A 21,676-nucleotide genomic window follows, 5' to 3' on the forward strand; every position below is an offset into this window, starting at 1 on the left:
TGTTCCGGTTAGAGAAGTGTGGCTGTTCGAAGGCACTGAAGCAGTCAGCTTCGCTGAAACCAAACGTCGTACAGTCATATTGCTTCAGAGTTATTTTTAAGAACTGTACAATGTAGATGTTACAGGACGAATATGAATGTCGTGAAGAGCTAAATGGCTAAAAAGCATTTAATCGTGTATACTTTTAATCTAAAATGCTTTAACACCCAGCTACCGTTACATAATGTCTTTGTTTCCTCAAAACGTGATTGAAGATACTACACAGTTTTCCTAAGTAGCTGTCGTCATTTGTGGTTAGTATACGCAGAAAAAAACTCAGGATTCTCAGAAGTAAATTACCTCATTTCCAAGACGCACAACAGCAAATCCTAATGTCTGCAAGATCACCCGTAACTTGTCTACCGGAAACGGTGGAGTATCCTCTTACTACAACTGAAAAGTCCTCTTATTACAAAAACCTCACAAAGGCTTGTGCGTATCTTGTCCAACACACGTTATTGAGCACTTAATGTCAAAAGAAATTGCAGAAAACACGTGAACGAACGTGAGTTCCTCCAGCCAAACACAGGACTAACATCGTAATTCTGCCAAGTATTTTACTAGGACGGTAATTTACAAGAAAGATATGCACTCAACCAGTTTGTTTTAGGAGAGAAAATGAAAGAGTGAAGCAACGACTGTACGAATAAGGATTCGACGACGGCGCTTAGTGCAGCTGCAGAGTATCTTATCACATTACCTAATCTTTTTATTCCTGAAAGACTACTGTGATTTCAAAGCGCGCAATCTGTCATAAATCTGGTGGCTTCCCAGATCCGACATTCAACGGTAACAAATAGAAACACTCAATAGTTTACGGCTTCTAAGCAGTTTCATTAACTGCCTCAAGTTTTTTTTTCAGTTCTCTTAGATGATTACCGTTTTCCTCCACTAAAACATTCATATTTCTTTAAGTACTACACGAATAAGTAATAAAAATGGGGGTTCCTATTTTTTAAAAAACTCAGTTCAAATCCGTTTGACCTATGGCAGCGCCATCTTGCGGGCCAACGATAGTGACATCTTGTATCACCCTTCAAGCTAGACAAGTTTCGTACTTTGTAGTTTTTTCGTTTGTCGCTTATTTCGTGAGATATTTGGCCCGGTCACGATCAATGGGTATCTGTCTAATAGGTGTCTTCGGACGGATCAGCGTTAAATTCTCACTCTATGTTTCGAAAATTACGTCCTTTTTTTAGCCACAAGTCAAACAGGATCTCCCTTACTGTGGCAGTAGACATCAGGGAACTTCTCAGTCAGCGAACAGACGTGTGTGTTCTATCAGGTTAATCAGTCCACTCGGCGGGAGGCACGCGCGGAGATGTTCCTTTGTGCAGAGCATGTGTCGCTCTGTCAGAAAGACGCTTCATCAACCCGAACCAAGTCCGCAGTCCACACAGGTCGCCGCGCACCACTCCTTCACAGGCAGAACGCCTGCCGATCGAGCGCAGCCGCGCTGGAAAAAGGAACCAGGGACGCTTTTGACTGAAAATAATAATAAAGGCTTTCATGTCTAGATCAAAGGACACTCGCCTTGCCTCGTATCTTCTGACCACCTTGTAATAGGTCCTGCCTCTTCACAAGCCTGCTACAAAGATGCTACGTTGGCCGCGCCCTTGTTGCTTCTGTCTTTGACCTGTCCTACGGGGTGGGCCATCTGAAGTTTCGGATGAGATCATCTCGAAAACTACACATCGGGTATAAATAGTGGGTAAGACAAGTTCGTAAGCTCACAGGGGGACATCAAATGATACTACACGTGACCCCCAGCCCGTTCCCCCCTTTGGTGGGGAGGGGTGCTACTTTTAAGTCTTAAAAGGAAACCCTCATTTTTTATTGCAGATTTGGATTCTCCATAAAAAAAGTAATAAAGTTTTGTCCGAAATATTTTTTTAAACCATTGACAGATTTCGCTGAAATCGAGAAAAATTTAAATTGGGGAAGAACTCCGATTATTTAGAATGATCCGAGAAGGACGCACCAGATCGATACAAAATGTGCACCAATTCTTTTATTACGCCAAATTAAGCTATTTTTTTTAATGTATCCTACCTGCCACAGTTTTTGATGGAGGGAGGCGGAATAGTATTAAAATCTCGTTAGCGAATTCTTCACAATTGCATTACTCACCCGAATGTGGCGCTGCCGTGACCAAACTGCGAACTATGGCTCAGTATAAAGGTCGGTGCAATGCGATCAGACGTCATTTCACTTTCAGATTGTGAACTGTAAACATCAACTGACGAAAGTAAATTATTGTTTAGCGAAACGTGGCTCACTATCCTCCTACAGAGATTGTTGATATGGTGTTAATTTTAGGTGAATGCCATAACAATTACGCTGCAGCTGCGCAGTTGTATGCAGATCGTTTCCCAAACAGTCGACATCCAAGCGGACACATTATTCGAAATTGCACTCAACGAGCTCGAAATGGATGCATGCACCGTCCACCTCGTCATCGCGAATACAATGAAAATTACGCTCGTACCCTTACCGTTCTCGCCTGTGTTCAGCTGGATCCCGAAATTAGTAGTCGTGCGATTCAGAGACAAGGTGGAATACCGAAATCAACTATTTTGAGGATTTTGAAAGCACATAAATATCATGCGTATCATATCACACTGACACAGGCATGAACATCAAAAGACATGCAAATACACGTGCATTTCTGCCTATGGGCCTTGGAAATAATAAGAGGTGACAATGATTTTTTTGGATATGTTATGTTCACCAATGAAGCCACATTCAAAAACAATGGCGAATTAAATAGTCATTATTGTCGTTATTGGTCCCCTGTCAATCCACACTGGCACAGACAAGTTGACAATCAACACAAACGGCCGTTAATGGTCTGGTGTGGAATTTTAAACTGTTACTTGACAGGACCGTATTTTTTTGACCAAAAAGTTACTGGGCAATCTTATTTACAACTTCTCTGCGATTATTTGTGGGAGCTAATGGAAGATGTTGATTTAGAAACTAGGCAACGAATGTGGTTCCAACCGGGACGTGCTGCTCAAAACTGTGGATAACTTTCGCAGACGATTGACTTTATGCATTGAAACAAACGGGGATAACTTTAAACAATTTCTTCGTAGCTAATTTCATTAATTACGCACCCCAAATTGTGAGAGGCAAGGGGACTCACACTAATGAAACACCCCATGGCAACATCACTATACTACGCCCATGTCGTTGTTCCTGGGTAACGCTAAAAGTACGATACGGTACATCTTGTACAAAAATAGCTTAATTCAGCGTAATGAAAGAACTGGTGCACGTTTTTTTTATCGATTTGATGCGTCTTTCTCGGATAGTTCTAAATAAATCATAGTTCTTCCCCAATTTTAATTTTTCTCGATTTCAGCGCCATCTGTCAATGGTTTAAAAAATGTTTCAGACAAAACTTGATTACTTTTTTATGGAGAATCCGAATCTGCAATAAAAATGGGTGTTTCCATTTAAGATTTAAAAGTAGCCCTCTGTCCCATCCAAGGTGGTCACGTGTAGTATCGTTTGATGTCCCACTTTGAGCTAACGAACTTGTCTTACCCACTATCTTTACCCGATGCATAGTTTTCGAGATAAAATCGTCCGAAACTTCAGATGGACCACCCTGTATATCTGCACACCACAACAACCGGGTGGTTATAATTTGTGCAGTTACTTACAGGGGTCCAGTGTGAGCTGTTACAATCGAATGACAGCCAAACTTGGTAGAAATGCTAATGCGTTAATGTGGAACCGATTTATGCCGAAAAAAAAAATATGTTCAAACTTTGGCCACAAGATGCAAATCTGGCACTGTGAATGCAAGAAAGACATATAGAAATGTTTCAATATGTAATGGATTAGGAAGGGGACGTGATCAGAAAAGGTCAGACAAGGGAGAAAGGTGTAAGATTGATTTCATTATTAACCACCGCCGCTTACACAATTTGTTCACTATGAGCAACGGAGACCGACGAGACGCTACATTCTTAAAACGACGCCATCAACAATTGCTCGCAGTAGTTCCGGTGCAATCTGAGCAACGTGTTCCTCTATCCTGGCCTTCAGAGCAGGTAGAGACCGAACGTGTCCCTGGCGCATACCCCAAAGCAGAAAGTCACAGGGATTCATATCAGGTGATCTTTCACCTGGAAAAACCTCTGCAGATAACACATTCGTGGAAGGTTGCTTTAAGCAGATCTTACTGTGCGAGGTGTTGCCCCATCTGGCACGAAAACACTCGTTCCCACATAGTTGGCTCTCTTGCAAACCAAGGATGACGTGCTGTACAAGGAGGTCCCGATAACGTGCAGATCGTACGGGATACCTGGCAGGTACTCCGCGTGTATTCTCTTTAAAGAAAAACGGATCGAGAATAAAGGTGCTTGTGAATCCACACCAGAGTTACATACGGCGACGGCAATGGCTCTTCTTGCACAACATGCTGCTTAATTCGGCAGTTGTTTGCTTACACCGCACCCTGTAGTGTAAAACGTTCCTTTGTCTCTCTGCAGGATATTGCCCGGCCACGTATCATCAAGTTCGATCCGTGCCAGAAAACCAGAGAACAAATTCAGAACGTTGCTGTGTAGCATGAGGTTTCAGTTGCTGCACCTTTTGGATCTTGCACTGTTACCAGTGTACGATAGACCACAAAACTTCCCGTGCTCTTGACCATGGGGCGGACAATTCTCTTGACACGAGCTCTAGCACTAGCCGGGACACGTATTGTATCGTCGGTCAGAGCAACAGCAGCCCCGTCAATAACGTTCAGCGAGATAGGATTCCTTCCAGGTGTCACACGAAGCTCACCCGTGTTTTCAAATTCCGTTATAACCCCATCTAAGGCATTTAACGACATCGGACCGCTCCTTACACGCAAACCTCCAGATGTCAGACACTCAGATAGGTAACAAACGTTGTGTGTCGACTGAGTATGAACCAAAACACCGATTTAGTTCGTGACGTCTGCTGTCGTCGAGTTGAAGATGCGTAAACGGTAATTAAAAGTAACACCAGAAGTGCGGAGTATAGGAAAAGCGTAACTGTGAAGATCTCTGGTAGGTGAGTTACTAGAGCATCAGATCGTCGGACTGATGGTCTCGAGTTCAGAATCCACTAGTGCTAGCTTTTTTTTTTTATATACAGATTACGCGTTAGTTTGTCGTATGGGAGAACATTTTTCTGAAATGTAAAAGAACGTAGCAATGTTCTTTTGACAGTCTATTTTCGCACTGTTATTTGAAAGTAGCAAACTTATAAATGAAATTCGTATGAATAGCTATTGTGTTATGTATACGAATGTACACTACGGGTTTGCTACTTTCAAATAACGAAGCGAAAGCAGACTGCCAAAAGAACATTGCTGCGAACTCCGAAACGTCCTTTTACATGTCAGAAAAATGTTCTCCTATGTTACAGTTTCACGCGTAAGCTGTTAAAAAGAATCACAACTAGTGGGTTTCGAACTGGGGACCCTCAACACGATGATCTGACGCTTTACCAACTCACCTTCACGTTACTAGCTCACAGTTACGTCTTTCCTATACTCCGTAGTTATGGTGTTACTTTTAATTACTGATTACGCATCTTCTACAGAACAGCAGCAGATGGCACGAGCTAAATCGGTATTTCGGTTGATACTCTATCGACACACAGCGTTTCGTACCGGTCTGAGTATGTGACATCTGGAGGTTTGGGTGTTAGACGTTTCAGTCGGAGATACTCTCTCAATGCAGCACTGTAATTGCTACCGTCTACATAAAACATGTTCACTAACAGTGCACGGTCTCTCTTCTCGATAGCCATACTGTTCACTCACGTTATGGCCTGTCATATGATAGCGTGCACGTCACACAAACAGCGTACACCGTCAGATTTGTAGCTGGTGGCCGAAACTGGAACTACTTTTTTTTTTTTTTCCAGCGTAAATCGGCTCCGCATTAACGCATTAGCGTATCTGCCAAGTTTCGCTGTCACACCATAATTAGATACCACACTGGGCCTCCGTGAGTGGCTGCACTTTAATTATAACCACCCAGTACATCCTGAGTGCTTTGAATTCGTACGCCTCTCCAACAAAAAAATTAGATTCGGACTAAAGTGGCAATTTTCTGTTAATGTGCTGTCCTGAGGTTAAAACTAAGCTTACCGGGACTTGACCCCGGGCACTTTACTTTCAGTTCGTTTCACAAGCTGTAAAGCATGCCTTGACCCCATTTCTACGTGACCCAGCGACATAACGCTCACAACCAGTAGTAGAAAGTTGGGCTGAATTTCTGCCAAACATAAGTTTTCCACGGGTGAAATATTTTTCCCGAAAACAATTTTTTTAAAATATGCAATATTTTCCCTTTCAAAATCATTTTTAGAGACAACGCTACATGGCCACCTCCTCCTCCTCCTCCTCCTCCTCCTCCTTCGGTGTATCTGTCTTATGACACCTTTCAAATGGAGGCTCTCTATCATCTCCTGTTCTGAGCATCTTGTTTCGTCTCTCTGTGTGTGTGTTCTTCGATTCCTAATGTCGTCCATCTCTCCAATTCTCTTTCTACCTCTTCTTCTCATTCTTTCCACTTTTCCCCTCTACAATACTTTGTTGCAGACAATTCCTACACAGCATATGTCCCAACCAAGAGTTTTTCTTTCTCTTTCTGATCACTTCAAATACTCTTTCATCCTATATTTTTATTACTTCTTCATTCTTAAGTCTGTCAGTCCACTTCACCTTAAGCATTCTTCTACGTAGCCACATTTTAGAACTTTCTAAATGTTTCTTCTTTCTTTAAACTGCCCATGAGTCATTGCTGTATAACGCTACACTGTAGCAGAATATTTAGCTAACATTTCTCTCACCGCCATCGAAATTCTGCTAGCTGTTGGCAACTGATCACCTTTTAAAATACTCTCTTCCCCGTAGATATACTCCCCTCTTTATTTACAGTTTCCGTTCCATGTCCTTAAATATCCCTGGTACGTAATGGACTGCTACCTTTTTTCCCGCTAATAATATATTAACTAGTGCTCTCTTCTGTCTTTTTTTTATCAATTTGTCTTTCCTATATTTATCTTCATTCGAGACTTCATGCCCCTTCTTGAAATACTCTAACATCTGTTGTAACTCCTCTTCTGATCCTGTTAAGTACTGCTTGATCACCCGCGTATTTTACAGTCCTACACTGGACTGTGCTCTCGAGTAATTACATCACTACATACATATAAATTATTAAAGAACTATCAATATCCTGGAGGATGCTCTAAAATAGCTAAAACTCGTTAATAATGCTAGAGATAAAACATGTTCTATGCAACAAATCGCCTGCTTCTTTATTCGCCATCACTGGCGAAATTAGATAAATTAGATACATTCAAGATAAGTTCGTCTCTCGGTACCAATTCTTTGTTCAACATGGGAAGAATGTATGGGAATAGAATCTTACAATAGTACTGACCTAATGTCCTACCATTCGACACGAGACACTTTAGAACAGCGACCCGGGAACCGTTATCAGTTAGCTGTACGAATATCTAAGTTGTCGAAATACCGAAATTAGTTCTGCCACTGGAAGGCACCTGTTCTCAACCGTCAGTATGACATACGTCTTACAGCTGCTGGGCGGTGAAGATAGCCTAAAAAAAGAATGTTTCTTCAGTGCGTAAAATCCGCTTAAATAACCACACCACCCACCTCAGTTGTTCAAAAATGGCTCTAAGCACTATGGGACTTAACATCTGAGGTCATCAGTCCCCAAGACTTAGAACTACTTAAACCTAACTAACCTAAGGACATCAAACACATCCATGCCCGGGCAGGATTCGAACCTGCGACCGTAGCAGCAGCGCGGTTCCGGACTGAAGCGCCTAGAACCGCTCGGCCACAGCGGCCGGCCACCTCAGTTGGAATGGAGAGAAGGGTGCCTGTTCATCTGCAATTTCATTTTTGTGCTAGCATTATTGATTCTCTTCGATGCCGAGTTGTCTTTGTAATGTTTTACGTGTTTGCCATTTTCAGCTTCGATTAGTAGAAGTCAGTTCTTGAACAATCTCTCTGTGTCGCCACTGATACATTTCGTATCTTTGGAGGTCGGTTTAGACTACTAACCAATGAGAAAGGCCCGCGATTTTTTGGGACTAAGAGGTGCTGTAGTTCGAATGTATTCGCCATTCTAGCTTATGCTTCTGTTCTGCTCTGGAGGTCTGATGTCTACGCGAGCTGGTTCGGAGTTCTACAAAGATGTAGCAAATGTGCAGGCACTATCAGCAGCTGATTGGCCTCCACGGGTACACTTCTGCGAATGGTTCATCCAACAATGTGTCGATCCTCATTTCAGTACAAATGTTCTCTTTACGGATGAGGCTTCATTCCAACGTGATCAAATTGTAAACTTTCGCAATCAACATGTGTGGACTGACGAGAATCTGCACGCAATTGTGCAATCACGTCATCAACACAGATTTTCTGTGAACGTTTGGGCAGGCATTGTTGGTGATGTCTTGATTGGGCCCCATGTTCTTCCACCTACGCTCAATGGAGCACGTTATCATGATTTCATACAGGATACTCTACCTGTGCTGCTAGAACATGTGCCTTTACAAGTACGACACAACATGTGGTTCATACACGATGGAGCTCCTGCACATTTCAGTCGAAGTGTTCGTACACTTCTCAACAACAGATTCGGTGACCGATGGATTGGTAGAGGCGGACCAATTCCATGGCCTCCACGCTCTCCTGACCTCAACCCTCTTGACTTTCATTTATGGGGGCATTTGAAAGCTCTTGTCTACGCAACCCCGGTACCAAATGTAGAGACTCTTCGTGCTCGTATTGTGCACGGCTGTGATACAATACGCCATTCTCCAGGGCTGCATCAGCGCATCAGGGATTCCATGCGACGGAGGGTGGATGCATGTATCCTCGCTGACGGAGGACATTTTGAACATTTCCTGTAACAAAGTGTTTGAAGTCCCGCTGGTACGTTCTGTTGCTGTGTGTTTCCATTCCATGATTAATGTGATTTGAAGAGAAGTAATAAAATGAGCTCTAACATGGAAAGTAAGCGTTTCCGGACACATGTCCACATAACATATTTTCTTTCTTTGTGTGTGAGGAATGTTTCCTGGAAGTTTGGCCGTACCTTTTTGTAACACCCTGTAAAACAGCTTTTACTGTCCCTGTATTGACCAAGCAAGTGCAACAGGCATTGAACTGCACCCCACAAACTGACATCCGGCACCTATACAACACAATACACGCCAGTTTGCATGCTTGCATTCAATATTTTGGCGATTCTACTAGCTATTAATGTGCCAGCATTTAACATTTGCAATGGCTTGTCTCGCGCTTACGTTAACGTGTGCTCTTGTTATGTTAATCACTTAAGTATGTTACCTAGACAAATGTATTCCCGATATTTCGTTTCTCTGCATTATTTTTTGTTCTTTTTGGTGCTGGGGTTTATTGTCAGGTGGCTGTGAAATCGGTGGGCAGGGGGAGGGTGTGTGGTATGGGGAGGGTAGTGTGTCTTCCATCCGTCACAACATTGTGACGTCTCCAAACATGATTCGGCCAATTATTTACGAATGTACGGCGTATTAGCATGACAGTCAAGTGACGACGACGACGACAGCGGCGGCGGCGGCGGCGGCAGAGGAAGTGGTCGGAAACTTTTGTTTACAAACTTGACAGATGAAGACAGTCGAGGAACATTTACTGACTGAGCTGACAAGTTTTAAACAGGCTGCAGTCTGAGAGGCTATGGGAACCACAGATTACACACTGGCTGGGCGGATCAGGTGCACAGCCCACAGCGGACACTTGCCGAGTCCACAGCCGCACTTGAGCAAAGCGAGACGCACGCTGCACACAGATAGCGGATTCAGGGCCCCATGACTGTGTCAGCCCCCCCCCCCAGCCCCCTCCCCCCTCCCGCTCCCCCTCCCACCGCCCGTTGGCCGCCGGCCTGCGGTCAGGGTCTTCACGCGGCATAACCTTGCCACGTAGCGGCTGGCCGGCCGAGCCCTCTGTTGGGTAATGCCCGATGGCCCAGTCATGAGCGGGCTGTTACCGGGCATACCAATTGCCCATTCCGCCAAAGCCAAGGTCGGTAATTTCCTAATGACAGTCAGGAAGCTTAAACTTGTTTCACGTAGTGCTTAGAAAACCGGTGTTTCGCGTTCTTCTCACAATAAAATCGAGTTGCTCGGCCTGATAAAGAAAAGTCAGTTTACCGTTTGTCAGTAAACCCAATACGGTCTAGGGAAACGGTAGGGACTTAAAACTGATTGATAAGCTAATCATCACCGTCTTGTAAGGGGGTCCGCGATCCTTTACCCAAAGATACAGAAATTTTTGCTTCAGACAGATCGATGGCAGGCAAAATCGACTGTCAGACGCCGTGGGCGCTAAGTGAGTAAAGTGTCAGAGAGTTTGCGTTTGGAGTTCGTCGAGTGCGGACGGAGCCGTGAGCAGTGCATTATACCGGCTGAGCGAGTCCGCACCGTCGTGGATTCACCATCAGCAAAAGATCACCGATTCGTGGGAAGTGATATTTCTGCCAAGTGTTTTATAATGACTTGTAAATAATAGATTTCAGCTATCAGTCGTCCTTTTGAAATTTTGTTGGGAGATCTAGATTTCAGCTAGAAACTAGCCATTATCAATGCACTATCATTTTTTATCAATGCGTGTAATACCTGTTGGTTGGGCTTCATCCACAGTTCATTGAATACTGAATGGAAGGTAACCTGATGTTTTATAATGGTTTACAGTGTGCCGCATTTCCGGTTCGCGTCAAACCGCGCCGGTCACATCTTGAATTGCAGTGAGGATTCTGCGTGGTGATCATTGTTACAGCATGTGTCGTAATCATAAAGGTTCTGATCTGTTATGAGACTAACCGGAATTAGAAGTGTGAGACGAAAGTAGTGTCTGCCTTATATTGTGTCTAAACAGAATATATAAGTCAAACAATGCGAAACGTCTTGGGATTGGAACATTGTGGAGCAGGCGCATCCTGATTCGAAACGACTCCCAAAGCGGCTAAATCCGATTAGAATTTATCATAATAATGGGGAGTGTTTCAGTCCTCAAGGATTTGGCCTATTACGTCTCTTTAAGGGACGCTCAACGTTCCTTTAGCTAGTTGGGTTACATTCTACTGCCACTTAAATTATTCTATCATTAGACATATGTTCGACGTGCCTTTACAGTTCAGTCGCAATTTTTCAATTATTTCTGTAATAGGTTCAACTTTAAGTTCTTCTCTAATACCGATATTTCTTTTACGGACCAACAATGAATATCCCGCTACAAAGCGGAGGAACTTTGTCCGTGATGATTAGATTCGTCGTGATTGATTAGATGTTAGGATCCGACATTCACTACCCTTCAGCGGCAAACGTAGTGAATGCTATTTCTGTGTATAATTTGGTTAACGCTACTTTCCTTAAGGTAGGGGGGGGGGGGGCAGATTTCGTCGACTTAGTAGCTTAGGGACTTTATCACTCCTGAAAGGTTAAGGAAAAGACCACAAATTGGTATATGTATTCCTTAATTTATTCTCCACTTGTAGGTGAGTTACAATTACATTTTTATAAGATACCGAAGCCAGTATTTGACATAAACGTTAACACTGCAGAAACAGAAATACAAAAAAAGTCTTCGTCATTTCGTCCCTCATAAAAATCCTCAAAATTACAATTATTTTAAGTATATTTTATCATCCTAACATTGTCAGACACTTTCACAGTCATAAATAACCTGAAGGCCATGAACGAACAATGTTTCCAAGTTATTTTCAGCTTAATAAACCTCTGTCAGATCCGAACTTACATGTCGCTGTAGATAGCAAGCATTTTCGTGATAACAAACCACGTAAATCGTGCAACGAATCTAACTCTCTCTCATATGAAAAAAGTGAAATAATCATTATAAATAACACATAAAATCAGTTTTTAATGACAGTTCCAAATTTCCTCCCCGGCACAAAAAAACTGCAGAGTTGGTTGCCTTATCACGAGCTCTGCAGTACATTCAAACACCTCTCCTTAAAGAACTTTGTGGTTTGTAGCGACTCTACGAGCTGCTTACAAGGCGGACTTCAGTGTACCCCAGAAACATTTTGGTAAAATCCAAGATCTACCACTTGACCTCCAGAGCTCCGGACATATTATAATTTCCATCTGGACACCGAGCCACGCGGGTATTCTGTGAAACGAACTCGCTAACAAATTAGCTAAAGAAGCCATCACGGAAGTCAAACATTAACTTGGAGTATTGGGCACAGATGTAAGACTGTAACTGCATCAAATTTTGAAAACCTGCGCTATGGAGTCGCAGGCTACCACAACTCTCAACAAGCTGAGATCAATCAAGAAAGCATACTTAGCTGCAAGTCTCTCGGAAAGTCGTATTGTATTGACTACGTATCGGCCACTCCAGACTAATCCACAAGAGGACTTCCCCCCACCCCACCCTACCCACCCCCAATGCAGCTGCCGTAATCATCTCACGATCGGCCATATTCTCACAGTGTGTGTTCCGCTAGCTGATCTGAGATGAGCCATCAACCTATCTACCACTCTACCGCAAATACTTGCAGACGAAGGGACAGCAGCTAACTAAGACATAGGGAGACGCGGCTTTTATGGTCTCCCGATGCAAAGTGTGTCCAGAGCATACTCCAGTTTCTTTCTCCCTTTGCCCTTTCATGAAATTTAAAATTTCTATGTATGTTTTTTATTTTATTTATCTGACAGTTTAATATAACTGTATAGTACGTACAGTTTACTTTTTGTCCCTCCATTTTAGTAACACTGACTATGATGACCCTTTTTGGAGTATCCTTCACTGACAGGCTCCAGATTTTAACTACCCGGACTTTATCTCACTTCTGACCGTCTCATTTAAGCTTCTGTCATGCAAAGTTTCGACCAGGCGGTCAAGGTCTTAGACCCTTGTGCTTCCAATTCTCGTTTCCTCATTCCACGCTGTTTTACGTGAACCTCTCAGTGCAGTGAGGAACTGATTACCAAGATGTCTAGTCCCTTAAAGCCAAATCGTCATAATCATCATCATTTGAACGGAACAGATGTATTGCAAAGATGTTATGTCTCCTCAATATCCTTTCTTCCGGGAATGCTAGTTCTGCAAGGTTCGCAGAAGAGCTTCAGTGAAGTTTGGAAGGTAGGAGACGACGTACTGGCACAATTGAAACTGTGAGGACGGGTCGTGAGTCGTGCTTGGGTAGCTCAGTTGGTATAGCACTTGCCCGCGGAAGGCAAAGATCCCGAGTTCGAGTCTCGGTCCGGCACACAGTTTTAATTTGCCAGGAAGTTTCAGGTTATGACATAAACATAAACGAAAGTGAAACAAAGCTATACTGAGGTGGCAAAAGTCTTGGGATAGAGATATGCTCATATACATATGGAGGTAGTATCGAGTAAACAACGTATAAAAGAGCAGTGCATTTGCGGTGTGTCATTTGTACTCATGTGATTCATGTGAAAAGGTTTCCGACGTTGTTATGGTCGCACGATAGGAATTAACACGCTCTGAACTCGGAATAGTAGTTGGCGAGACACACATGGAACATTTCATTTGGGAAATCTTTAGGGAATTCAGTATTCCGAGATTCACAATGTCAAGAAGATGACGGGAATACCAAATTTGAGGCATTACATGTTAATAGGACAACTCAGTGGCAGCCTTCATTTAATGACCGAGAGCAGCGGCGTTTGCGTAGAGTTGTCGGTGCTAACAGACAAGCAATATTGCACGAAATAATCGTAGAAATGAATGTGTGACGTACGACGAACATAGCCGTTGCGACAGTGCGGTGAAATGTGGTGTTAATGGGTTATGGCAGGAGTCGACCGATGCGAGTACCTTTGCTAACAACACATAGCCTGCTGTAACCGAACATTGACTGGAAATGGCTATGTTCGACCACTTGGAGATCATTTGCAGCCATGTTCGCAAACAACGATGGAATTTTTCTGGACTACAATGCGCCAGTCATCGGGGCACAACTGTTTACGATTGGTTGAAGAACATTCTGGACAATTCGAGAGAATGATTTGGCTACCCAGGTCGCCCGCCGTGAATCACATTGAACATTTATGGGACATAATCAAGACGTCAGTTCGTGCACGAAATCCTGCAGCGGCAACACTGTCTCAGCTGTGGATGGCTGTAGAGGCGGCATGGCTCAATATTTCTGCAGGGCACTTCGAACGACTTCTTGAGTCCATGCCACGTAAAGTTGCTGCACTGTGCTGAGCAAAAGGAGGTCTAAAACGATATTAGAGGTATCCCATGACTTTTGTCACCACAGTGTAATGGAGTGTAGTCGAATTAGATAACCCGATTCAGAAGGAATTTGTTAGGATATGAGGCACTAAAAGTAAGAGATCATTTTTGCCACTTAGGCAGCTATGTAACTGACAACGTCAGAAATAAAGGAGGCTAAAACACAAAAGCAACAAAAGCTGATTGAAAAGAGAAGCATCTTTAAATCTTATACACGAATTTTATGGGTAAGGAAGTCCCTTATCAGGTTACTTTTCTCGTGTGTACTTACATAGAAGTGAAATGTGGGAGATAAATGGTAAACACAAAAAGAAAATAATATTTTAAAATACGTTGCTGTAGACTATTTCTGAAGATTACCAAGGCAGCAACTAATGAAGCAAGACAGATCCTGAGCCATGAAAGAGTAGTTTTGTGGGTTAAGTAGAGAAACTAAGACGTGCAGGAAGAGCAACAGTTGATTACAGTATGTACCTTTAGGTGTATGTAGATAGCAGTATTTAAAACAGAGTCGGAGACGTGCAGAGGATACACCAGCTGAAGAGTCAACTCAGATCAGTCTTCGGATTGAAGACTCAGACGACTTACAGGGCTTGCGCTAGTTCGTTGAAAGTTGTTAGAAGATGAGTCCTTTACTTTGTCTTCAATCACCAACTGTAGTTACTTAGTAGTAAAACAATGTGCATTTTCGCCTTGGAATAAACGTGTTATTGCATGTTCCTGCGTATCAGAATACTCATACGCATTTTTCAGCCTCGGAGTGCTTTGCGGAAGAACTTTTTTATCATTGAACGAACACCGAAATCTACAATGGCATTATAGAAGTTGTGTTTCCTTCGTGTTCTCCGTGTGTAGTAATGCTCTGCTGATAGGAACTCCATAATAGTGGAACTCTCTTCGCCTTAGACCGCATATATTTACAGTGAAGTCTTTTCCTGGTATATATCTGGCTATCAAGATATTTGGAGTATAAGCTGTCTTACGTTGTTTTTCCATTGTGTTTGCTTTATCAACTACATTGTACTACTGGCAAAACGCAAAGAATACAGGGTTAACGAGTAGAATTATCAACAGCTCATACGAATGGCTGTTCAGCTATGCTCTATATATGTGGAAAATACACTACTGGCCATTAAAATTGCTACACCAAGAAGAAATGCAGTTGTTAAACGGGTATTCATTGGACAAATATTTTATACTAGAACTGTCATGTGATTACATTTTCACGCAATTTGGGTACATAGATCCTGAGAAATCAGTACCCAGAACAGCCACCTCTGGCTGTAATGACGGCCTTGATACGCCTGGGCATTGAGTCAGACAGAGCTTGGATGGCGTGTACAGGTACAGATGCCCATGCAGCTTCAACACGATACCACAGTTCATCAAGAGTAGTGACTGGCGTATTGTGACGAGCTCGGCCACCATTGACCAAACGTTTTCAATTGGTGAGAGATCTGGAGAATAGATAGTTGTTGTCTTGCAATCGTCCCCATCTGTTGACTCAGGGATCGAGACGTGGCTGCTCGATCCGTTACAGGCATGCGGATAAGATGCCTGTCATCTCGACTGCTAGTGATACGAGGCCGTTGGGATCCAGCACAGTGTTCCGTATTACCCTCCTGAACCCACCGATTCCATATTCTGGTAACAGTCATTGGATCTCGACCAACGCGAGCAGCAATGTCGCGATACGATAAACCACAATCGCGATAGGCTACAATCCGACCTTTATCAAAGTCGGAAACGTGATGGTACGCATATCTCTTCCTTACACGAGGCATCACAACAACGTTTGTGTATGAGAAATCGGTTGGAAACTTTCCTCGTGTCAGCACGTTGTAGGTGTCGTCACCGGCGCCAACCTTGTGTGAATGCTCTGAAAAGCTAATCATTTGCATATCACAGCATCTTCTTCCTGTCGGTTAAATTTCGCGCCTGTAGCATGTCATCTTCGTGGTGTAGCAATTTTAATTGCCAGTAGTGTAATTAATCCAATGTGTAGCTAAATACATATCAGTAAGGCGTGCAAGTTTAACGGTGAAATACTGTAGTCGACGAGCTAGTTTCTATCTAGATAATTGATTTGACCAGTGTAACTGCGTTTAAGTGAAACAGTTATATTAAAACTGTCATGTTCGAGGTTGGCTGGGTAGCTAGCTAGCTTCTTCATAGGAATACACCCCTCTCAAACTGGGATGAGTGAACACATGGTTTGTGAAAGGATAATGAGGGACACAAGTTTCGTCATATCCTGCCTCATTTTTAAAATGTATGTTGCATGTCGACAAAAAATATTTTTGACGAGAGTCTGATTTCCATTTTGCACGGAACCCATCTCCCAGTGATGCTTAGTTAAATTTCACATTTTCCCTCAATCGGGCGTTCCTATTCGATGTGACTCTGACACACAGCAGAACCGCCTCTTACCTTCATAAAGACGATGATGAAAAGATGGCAGCGAGTTAAGGTTGCCGCATTAATAAGAGACAGGCCATAATTTGTTCGGTGTTCATGGGAGTCTAATGACAGGCATATTATTTTGACTTTTAGTAACTGATCCATCAATGGAGAAATATTTTCTCTTTAACTTACTCTTGCTGAAGTTGTATTTTAAAGAAAAACTGCTGTACATAATAAATATGGATATTTTCTGTTGCAGAGGAGGATGATCTCAACGTTCCCAAAGACGACGAGGAGTTCCTATACATATTCTTGAGGCCATGCAAGTTCTATCCAGAGAGCGCACTGAAGAGGGTAAGAAAAAAATCCTACTATCATTACTGTACTAGACAACTCATGTACTGCAATTAGGTGTGATGAGGATTATGACATTCCTTAAAAGCACAATAAAACTGGAGTTAATTATTCGAGTAAGACTCACATCGTAGTTGCATTGTTGAAAAACATCTGGGACTTGTAATAAACTGAACAGAATAATACACGTGATTAGCTGCAGCTTTAATTTTGAACAAATGTCAGTGTGGTGCACTTAGGGAAATATTTGTTGCTCCACTCATTTGACTCAGGGTGGGGTTATTACATAAAATAGCTTTTGTAGGTAGATGTCAGTTACTAAACTTCCCAGTTATCGAAGCGATGCTGGGTGTTTAGCTCAGTTCTGAAATAATTTCCTCCATTTAAAATATTCTCTGGGATCAGTTATTATGGATTGATAGGCACTTGGAAGTGCGTTCACCAACAAATAACGTACCCGAAATGCAGTAAAATACGTTTAAGAAATGTTTATTACAACACATCACAGATAAAACTGTTATGGATTTTCAACTGACAAAACTGATTCAAGACTGCTGTGCTAATAACCGAATGTTGCTACTGCCACCGATCTGTATGTAACATGCAGCAGTTACAAGATCTCTGTGTTCTTTAAACTGCAAACAATAAAACTTAGAATTGAAATTTATACTCTTTCATCAACTTGGTTACAAATTTTATCTTGGCAAATCATGACAACATCTCTGATAAAATTAGTATGTTGAAAAATCTTCGTTCTAATATTGAAATTTCTTGAAATATACATTGGTAACAATACTTTGGACATTTTTATTATTTACTTCATAGTTGCAGCATGACTTTTGGTCTGAACATGAATTCAGTATCTTTATATTGAGTTTTATCGTTATTACTACTGCTCTGTTGTATATTTTTCCAAGAAAGAGTGCCTTCAGTCTGTGTTCACGTTTGGTTTGACATATTTTGGTTTTTTGTACAGTCCTTCCATAAATAGATCAGAACTGAATACTACTGCCTTTATTTTTTCATAATTGAACTAGTTTTCATGGGTACAGTAATCAAGCAATAATATAACTCAAAATTCTTCATGTATATAACTTAACATGAAGTTTGCATCATAGTATTACAATCTCCAAAACCTACAGAATTGTACAGTATGTTTTATAATGTTCTATTATACCACATTATATTACCCCATAAAGCATCACACTTCAGAATGATGGGCAAGACTTTGTCATGGCAAGCATGCACCAGGCTAGTACATTTGTTACACAAAGTAACAGTAGTGTCTGTATATGTTTGCAAAATAAAGTGATGATAAATTCTGATCTGGTGTTTATAATATATTGACATTTTGTACAAAGTACTGTTTTAACACATGTATCATTATTCAGATTCTTAACATACATTTCTCTTCCTCCACTACATGAACTTCCATGTGCAGTCAAACCTCATCTTTGAAGTGTCACCTTTTTCAGTGTCCCACTTCTACACAATTTTGCATGAGTGTTGTGTTTTGCTCTGAAATAATAAACTGTCTCCATTGCCAGCATTTCAGTGAAACTACAATTACAGAAAAATGCAAACAGTTTTAAATGATCAAAATGCATGGTTAGATTTTACAGTTTCCCATATTATACAGTTGAAAGTTGAATGAAAGTTAAATATCTCAAATAATTTTATTGTTAAATAGTGCAAGTGTATACTCCAATAATTTATATTTCAAGGTTGCTTCATTAGGAAAGAGGGAGGGAAAGACAAAAGGATGTGGGTTTCAAGGGAGAGGGTAAGGAGTCATTCCAATCCCGATGGCGGAGAGAGTTACTTAGGGGGAAAAACACACACACACACACACACACACACACACACACACACACACACACACACACACGCGCGCGCACACATTCATCTGCACATATACAGACACAGGCAGACCTTGTACAAAATGTCAGTATATTATAAACACCAGATCAGAATTTATCACCACTTTATTTTGTCTGTATATATATATATATATATATATATATATATATATATATATATCCATCCGTACATATACAGACAAAATAAATATATATATGTGTGTGTGTGTGTGTGTGTGTGTGTGTGTGTGTGTGCGCGCGCGTGCGTGTGTATACACCTGTCCTCTTTTCCCCCTAAGGTAAGTCTTTCTGCTCCCGGGATTGGAATGACTCCTTACCCTCTCCCTTAAAACCCACATCCTTTCTTCTTTCCCTCTCCTCCCCTCTTTCCCGATGAAGCAACCTTGGGTTGCGAAAGCTTGAAATGTGTGTGTGTGTGTGTGTGTGTGTGTGTGTGTGTGTGTGTGTGTGTGTGTGTGTGTGTGTGTGTGTGTGTGTGTGTGTGTGTGTGTGTTTTCTTAGTAGCTAGTACTTCTTGTTCTAGCATTGGTGATGTCTACATTGATTATATGTGAAGCCAAGGTTTACCAGATAATGTGCTAATTAAATGTGTTGATAATTAGAATGGGTTTGACTGCAGCATCTGTTAAAATAATGAAGTATAAACAGTTTCCTTATTCTTGTTTCAACTTTGCTTTGGTAATTCAGTAACACTGGCTTGTAAACTGACAGGTAGTAATTTTGTGTATCTGTATCTTCAGTCTTATAAATTTCTTTTACTATGACTTTTTTCTGACATGATACATCTTTTCTTGTTTAAAAGTAGTCCAGTGGTAACTCAGTCTCACCTTAGAATGCTTTCTCTCAATACACACACATCTCCAACTAGATAATTGTATGTCCCAAATAATAATAACAGACAAATATCACAAATAGTCTCCACTATATTATAGTATTTTGTTGCATTAAAGTGAATTCACATGAATATTAGTCAACTGAGCGCCTTACTTCAAATATATAACTATCATTTGCATATTACATTATGTGCAAGTGAAAGACATGGTAAAATCTTGCACATAGAAGCTTTTATCAGAAAAATAATTTGTTGTATATGAAAATAGCCAAATTCTGTAAGTTTTTTCAAACAAGTAATAATGTTTATCAAACTATGTTTATATGGAATCAAGTAAAGTATGTTGAGTGAGAAGTAATACACGTCTAGCTTTGATGTATCTTCTGGAAATTCATTATCCATGTAGAACATGTAATTATGCAGATGTATGTGTATGTCTCATAAATTGCAAAACATAATTCTGACAACTTTACAAAGTGACCAAATCTGTTTTTAACTTAATATCTATGTAAACAAAATTTAAAAAAATATCCTCTAGCTCATTTGCATTGCTTACAGCTAATGGCACAAAACTCTAAGTATAATGCCACAGCAGTTTCAAATTCTCATGATGGAATGTGCATCTACACAGTAATGTTCCACTGAATTCATTATTTTTTTCAGAAAATTATTACGTAATCACATAACTCTCTGTATAGATCAATGAACGCACTCCCTCACATATTTTCTACATTAAAACAATTTTCTGGTTTTAATATCTGCTTGATTAATGTTTTCTTTAATAGTCTAAACTTTATTCACAAAAATCGCTTTTTCCAAAACATATTCCACAAATAAACAAATAACTGTTTACAGTTTTCATTATCTGAAGACATGTTCTATTGTGAACTCTTCAGATATAATCAATGTACTTCTAACTATGAGCAGACTTACAGTAAATATATTACAAACCTTCACCTTATTTCCAGATGCAAACACACACTGCATGACATGACTGATCATCACGCACTACAGTACAGAATCAAGTTCCCCAACACAAAGAAACTTCATTGTTCTCGTCATCTCCTTAAAACCGCAATACAGCTTCCAATTCTTCAATGTCTCATTTAAAACACGAAGAAAATCCTTGCATTTCATCATGATAGCATACATAATCCTATCTGAAAACAGATTCATAATATGAATAGTCTACTTTGTATGTTTCCACATAAATGCTCATCCTACTGTCTCCATATTACAAAATAAAATGACTATAGTGCATAAGTTGCCAAATCGTAATCACCTAGCACATCTTCAATATTTTCAAAAAATGACAAAGCCTTTTCTACAATGTATTTTAAACATTAGTCCAGTTTACTCATATATCACATTAAAAATTTTCAAAAATTACATGTGGTATGAAAAATGATCTCCTCAGTCTGATCATCTTTTACAGTAAAATCTGCTTGAGATACTGGACAAAAGTTGTTAAATTTTGAAGTTACAGATTAGTTTTCACTTCTCGTAAGAAATCCTTACCAATGTTTTCATTATAGTAATTCAAATACTGACTACAGATCTTGAAAATGACAATAGCAAACCAACAATTCTGACATCCCATCTTTCAAGTTATAAGTACAGTACAATAGTTCTCCAAAGAGACCTAAGATTTTTGTTTATGAAATTTCTATAAAACCACACAGCAAAGAAACTCAAATTAGATCTAATGTTGTCAGTTACAAAAATATTTTTCCATAAAAACAGCCAAAGATATTCCCTCTCAGAATACAACACAATGTCTGCTATATAAGCATAAATGTCGATATATCTTTCAATCATAGCAGTGTAACCATGTTTCAAATATTCTCAGATTTAACCAATTAGATG

At 40.8% G+C, this 21,676-nt stretch overlaps 1 protein-coding gene across 1 annotated transcript in view; it reads left to right on the plus strand.

The window, feature by feature from the left end:
* LOC126162908 (alpha-tocopherol transfer protein-like) overlaps window positions 1–21,676 on the plus strand; it is a 135,698-nt gene that overhangs the window by 74,665 nt on the left and 39,357 nt on the right. The window contains exon 2 of the mRNA XM_049919719.1: window positions 17,004–17,098. Coding sequence (XP_049775676.1) covers window positions 17,004–17,098 — 95 coding nt within the window. The remainder of the gene's footprint in view (window positions 1–17,003; window positions 17,099–21,676) is intronic.

The sequence above is a fragment of the Schistocerca cancellata genome, chromosome 2, assembly GCF_023864275.1.
Source record: "Schistocerca cancellata isolate TAMUIC-IGC-003103 chromosome 2, iqSchCanc2.1, whole genome shotgun sequence".
Taxonomy (NCBI): Eukaryota; Metazoa; Arthropoda; class Insecta; order Orthoptera; family Acrididae; genus Schistocerca; species Schistocerca cancellata.